General features: G+C 33.4%; 1 protein-coding gene across 1 annotated transcript; it reads left to right on the plus strand.

Moving 5' to 3' along the window:
• Positions 1-3,221: 3,221 nt before the first annotated feature.
• On the plus strand, positions 3,222-5,350 carry LOC127699228 (uncharacterized). The gene is made up of 2 exons (XM_052202983.1): positions 3,222-3,682; positions 4,240-5,350. Exons 1-2 carry the CDS (start codon positions 3,222-3,224, stop codon positions 5,348-5,350), a joined length of 1,572 nt encoding a protein of 523 aa, XP_052058943.1.
• Positions 5,351-6,470: the final 1,120 nt, after the last annotated feature.

Raw genomic sequence — 6,470 nt, forward strand, 5'->3', positions numbered from 1 at the left:
TTATACAAAGTATCCAATCCTGCCTGTGTCTCCAGTCCACATCTTACTGTATGCCAATTTGTCAATGAAAGTTCACAATTTCTGCCTCAAATGGTCAGTTTAGAATTCTTGTCACAACAGTATCATCCCTAACCATATATCTAACATAAGTTAGTTAATATATGTCCTAGAAGTGTTTAAACAAAGGCATATTTGCAAAAGTTGTATTTATGAAGATATCAGTCTGGTGCATAAATTCACTAAAAGTTTGATTGAAATGACTGCTTACATCTGATTTTTCATAACTTCCTAGCACAGTTATTGTTTACTTTATAAAAGACCTTTAAAATAAAAAAATCATAGCATTTACAAGTTAAATTATCTGTTTTATGACTCAGGGGTAGGCATTTTCCTCTGTTTTTTGCCCCTGGGGCCTCACATTTCCTAATTTTTTTCCCTGTTTCTAGCAATGTGAAATATTTACTACATATTTAGGATAGAACACACTATTGTAAGTTTTACTGAGGTCTTTTTGTAATTCTAGCTTGTACTTTTTTATGCCACAGTCACAAAAAAGCACATTTAGGCGTTACGGCTTACTTTTGGGTTATCGACAGGACAAAAACACCCCACCAGAAATATTTAGGAAGGATCAATGAGTTGCAATTACTGTGAAGAGTAAATATAAGCACTTCTAAACAATTTAAATTACAAATAGGCATATATTATGAATTTATTTTGAATTCAGGGCTTTAAGTAAACCATGCATACTGTAAACTGTGAATTTATGCTGAGTCATCATAGTTAAGGCCCAGGATTTTCTCAATCTTCATGAAATATTTATAAAACTTCATATTTGAGTTAAATTCTTTAAAATCTCTGAGATAAACCAGATTTTGTGAAATTCTGTATGTTCTATTTTTTAACCCTATATAGGTTGCAATTCTGTAAATACAGACAATGCAATTTCCCATAGGAACTCCCTTTGCGGCTAAAACTGTGACACTTTTACTATGAAGTTTCGTGAAAAATAATATCCCAGAACGGAAAGTTTATATGCACTACTATTTTATTCAAAGGTCAAAATATAGGGCTGTGCGGCATATTTTCAACATTTATATGCCCTGAACTTCTAAGAGTTTAAACTTATACTAAAATTCTATACTACCCTTACCTCCATTTTTGGACCTCCTAAGAATTAAAATTTAGCCGCTACCATGTTTATCTATACTGGTTACATTCCCAAGTGATGTCTCTATGAGATGAAACACAGAGATCATCAATGGGAACCAGTACGTTAACAAATTAACATACCTATGAATATAAAATATCTCCCCAAAAGAGGCGTGGTTTGAGAAACAGCTGTATTTACAAAGTGCAACCTATACAAACATTTATTCAAATAGAAAACTCTCTAAAAACACTTTTTCTCACAACAATACTTATTTATCAGAATTATAGCCTTAAAGAAATCACTGCATATACTCTAAGTCTCCTTTTACAGTACATTTTATACCCCTACCCCTGTTTCAATTTTTTAAAGATTTTGAAAACAAGACTCTAATTATTGCCAGCTTACCCTATGTGCATGTTTTCTGACATGAACTGTCTAAAACCTGTTTGAAACTATTCTGATAACAAATTGAAAGCATTTTAGAATACTATAAATGTTTTGTTTAGTAGTTAAGCATTCCAACATTCAAGATTATACAAAGTATCCAATCCTGCCTGTGTCTCCAGTCCACATCTTACTGTATGCCAATTTGTCAATGAAAGTTCACAATTTCTGCCTCAAATGGTCAGTTTAGAATTCTTGTCACAACAGTATCATCCCTAACCATATATCTAACATAAGTTAGTTAATATATGTCCTAGAAGTGTTTAAACAAAGGCATATTTGCAAAAGTTGTATTTATGAAGATATCAGTCTGGTGCATAAATTCACTAAAAGTTTGATTGAAATGACTGCTTACATCTGATTTTTCATAACTTCCTAGCACAGTTATTGTTTACTTTATAAAAGACCTTTAAAATAAAAAAATCATAGCATTTACAAGTTAAATTATCTGTTTTATGACTCAGGGGTAGGCATTTTCCTCTGTTTTTTGCCCCTGGGGCCTCACATTTCCTAATTTTTTTCCCTGTTTCTAGCAATGTGAAATATTTACTACATATTTAGGATAGAACACACTATTGTAAGTTTTACTGAGGTCTTTTTGTAATTCTAGCTTGTACTTTTTTATGCCACAGTCACAAAAAAGCACATTTAGGCGTTACGGCTTACTTTTGGGTTATCGACAGGACAAAAACACCCCACCAGAAATATTTAGGAAGGATCAATGAGTTGCAATTACTGTGAAGAGTAAATATAAGCACTTCTAAACAATTTAAATTACAAATAGGCATATATTATGAATTTATTTTGAATTCAGGGCTTTAAGTAAACCATGCATACTGTAAACTGTGAATTTATGCTGAGTCATCATAGTTAAGGCCCAGGATTTTCTCAATCTTCATGAAATATTTATAAAACTTCATATTTGAGTTAAATTCTTTAAAATCTCTGAGATAAACCAGATTTTGTGAAATTCTGTATGTTCTATTTTTTAACCCTATATAGGTTGCAATTCTGTAAATACAGACAATGCAATTTCCCATAGGAACTCCCTTTGCGGCTAAAACTGTGACACTTTTACTATGAAGTTTCGTGAAAAATAATATCCCAGAACGGAAAGTTTATATGCACTACTATTTTATTCAAAGGTCAAAATATAGGGCTGTGCGGCATATTTTCAACATTTATATGCCCTGAACTTCTAAGAGTTTAAACTTATACTAAAATTCTATACTACCCTTACCTCCATTTTTGGACCTCCTAAGAATTAAAATTTAGCCGCTACCATGTTTATCTATACTGGTTACATTCCCAAGTGATGTCTCTATGAGATGAAACACAGAGATCATCAATGGGAACCAGTACGTTAACAAATTAACATACCTATGAATATAAAATATCTCCCCAAAAGAGGCGTGGTTTGAGAAACAGCTGTATTTACAAAGTGCAACCTATACAAACATTTATTCAAATAGAAAACTCTCTAAAAACACTTTTTCTCACAACAATACTTATTTATCAGAATTATAGCCTTAAAGAAATCACTGCATATATGAATCAGGTGACCAATCAGGAGGCTTCAATTTGAGTCTGCGCAATTGGGCTACCGGAATTAGATTTAAACAAAATGAATGTAAACAACGCGCTTCAGGTTATCGAGACAAAATATTCATTTGAATTCAAAGAAAAGCAGATAGAAGCTATAAATTCAATTGTAAATGGAAAGGACACCTTTATTGTTCTTCCGACAGGCTACGGAAAGACCAAAATATACTCTCACTTGCCAGAGATATACGGACTTCTTAACAACATGATGGGAACGATTTTAGTAATATCACCATTGCAATCCTTGATGTTAGACCAGGTTGCAAAGATGTCAGCAATCGGAATTGATGCGACGATTGTAGGAGAGTGTCAGCCTGATAAAAGTGTTGCAACACAGATTCTGAAGGGTGACTTTGGAATTGTTTTTTCCTCTCCTGAAGCTGCACTGACCCCTGGTATGTGGAGAAAGTGCTTCACAAGTGGTGTATTTCGTGACAACTTGAAAGCTGTAGTTATTGATGAAGCCCATTGTATTACTGAATGGTATGTATTGTTTTGTATGTTATGATATCAGTTTAAAAGAGAAGTAATTATTATATCTTTTCAAAAACTAACTTAATAATAGTATCATTTGAAAGTTGGACCTCACTATTTATATCAAAATTGATTGTGTGTGTTGGTTTGAGTATTTTTGTAAGTGTTTTGTTGTGGAACATACAAATTTAACTTGACAGTCACATTTAAAACCTGGAATAAATGTTAAATATATTTATTAAGAATAAAAGGAGACATGGGGATACAAGTCTGACAGTCACAGAAAATCAAACAACAGAATAGAATAAAGAATAGAACATTTTTATTTCCCAAATCAGTTACAATTGATTGACATAATTAATTATTACAACAACTCTTAACATTAGACAGTTAGACAAGTGTTTTTAAACTTAATATGTGAAGATCAAGTTTTCTAAAGAAATAGAATAATTGTTAATCAAATAGCTTATTAATTACTTTTTTTTGGCTGTTCTTATTGTAGTGTATACATGTACCACGCAATATACTGAATTAAACTGTATGCTAATGTATGCTTTATTTTTTAGGGGTGGTGAATTTCGTCAGGAGTACAGCAGATTAGGAGAACTTCGCTCTATTTGTCCAGATGATGTGACATTTGTTGCATTAACAGCAACAGCCACCAAAAGCATCAGAACACAGATATTAAAAAAGTTGGACATGATTGAAAAAGAAGTAACCACAGTATATCAATTACCAGACAGACAAAACATCATGTACACAGTTAAGAAATCTAGAAACAATTTCATTGAACTACAATGGTTATTAGATGATATTGTAAAGAACAAGTTTAATGCAAAGAAAACGGTTGTGTATTGCCGAAATATTGCCACATGTGCAAATTTGTACGAACATTTCAGCATGAACATTAATCAGTGTGATAATATAACTGAAAGACTTGTTGCGATGTACCACAGATCAACTGCAAAATTAAACAAAGACCATGTTTTAGAGGAATTTCCCAAAAACAACAGTAAACTCAGATTAGTTTTTGCAACTGTGGCGTTTGGTATGGGAGTTGACATCCCAGATATAGACTATGTGGTTCACTGGGGAGCCCCACGTGGCCTTGAACAGTTTGCCCAGGAGTGTGGACGTGCAGGAAGAGATGGTCGCCAGAGTCAGTCCATAGTTTATTTTACAGGGCATGATATTGCCAAAGACAGATCCAGTCCTGAAATGAGAGATTTCTGCAAATCCACATCTTGTTTGCGACATGCAATGAACAGTCATTTTAAGCTTGACACTTGCTCTGATTCTGATTCTACTGACAAACCAAACTCAGACTTGTGTCGTTGTTGCTGTGTATGTTTCAATTCGTGCAAATGTGGAGGTTGTGTTCCCCTAGAGTGCATTATGGACTTTGCATCTGAGATGCCCCCGTCTGATGTATATGACAATTCAGTAAGAAATCTTGATGAATGTAAATTGAAACTGTTAAAAGCAAACTTGATGGACTTCCAAGAATGTCTCATTGAAGAAAATAGTGAAGATGTTAACGCCTTTGATGCTTCATTAATTGAATGTATTGTGACAAATTGTAACTATCTGTTATGTGAAGATGACATTATTGACCTAGGGCTGCTGAACAATGAACTTTCAAAAGAAATTTTCTTGCTCATTGAGGAAGTATGTTGATAAATTGAACTGTGTATGTACAAAAATGTACATTTATGTCAATGTGGTTTTATGCAGTATCATAACATCTTTGTTTTCATTATTTTTGTACATGTACTTTTGAACTGTACAGCAATCAGAATAAGTTGTCTATTACTGGCTATAATTAATAGTTTTAATTGTCATTTGCAAGATATAGTCTTCAACCTTCCCAATATGGCAATAAACCTTACTAGAAACCTATACATGTATATAGCTATAGCTAATATCTGTTTTTATTTAGTAAAATGTAAAATTGACATATTTTATGAAGGAAAATTTTTGAAATGATTATTATTAATAGCAATAAAAAAGCATATGCTTTTATTTTACAATTTTTGTCGAGCCTGCGACTTTTGTCGCAGAAAGCTCGACATAGGGATAGCGATCCGGCGGCGGCGGCGGCGGCGTTAGCTAACTTCTTAAAAGCTTTATATTTTAGAAGGTGGAAGACCTGGATGCTTCTTACTTTGTATATGGATGCCTCATGTTACAAAGTTTCCGTCAGTCACATGTCCAATTTCCTTGACCTCATTTTCATGGTTCAGTGACTACTTGAAAAAAAAGTTCAGATTATTTGTAATGTTAAATTCTCTCTTATTATAAGTAATAGGATAACTATATTTAGTATGTGCGTACCTTGCAAGGTCCTCATGCCTGTCAGACAGTTTTCACTTGACCTCGACCTCATTTCATGGATCAGTGAACAAGGTTAAGTTTTGGTGGTCAAGTCCATATCTCAGATACTATAAGCAATAGGTCTAGTATATTTGGTGTATGGAAGGACTGTAAGGTGTACATGTCCAACTGGCAGGTGTCATCTGACCTTGACCTCATTTTCATGGTTCAGTGGTTATAGTTAAGTTTTTGTGTTTTGGTCTGTTTTTCTTATACTGTATGCAATAGGTCTATTATATTTGGTGTATGGAATGATTGTAAGGTGTACATGTCCAACTGGCAGGTGTCATCTGACCTTGACCTCATTTTCATGGTTCAGTGGTTATAGTTAAGTTTTTGTGTTTTGGTCTGTTTTTCTTATACTGTATGCAATAGGTCTATTATATTTGGTGTATGGAATGATTGTAAGGTGTACATGTCCAAC

Source organism: Mytilus californianus, unplaced genomic scaffold (genome assembly GCF_021869535.1).
Source record: "Mytilus californianus isolate M0D057914Y unplaced genomic scaffold, xbMytCali1.0.p SCAF_4, whole genome shotgun sequence".
NCBI lineage: Eukaryota > Metazoa > Mollusca > Bivalvia > Mytilida > Mytilidae > Mytilus > Mytilus californianus.

Bases quoted from the DNA above. Each gene is read 5' to 3' on its own strand.
- LOC127699228 (XM_052202983.1), top strand. From the start codon at position 3,222: ATGAATGTAAACAACGCGCTTCAGGTTATCGAGACAAAATATTCATTT. The intron at 3,683-4,239 runs GTATGTATTGTT...TTTATTTTTTAG, and splicing joins GCCCATTGTATTACTGAATG to GGGTGGTGAATTTCGTCAGG.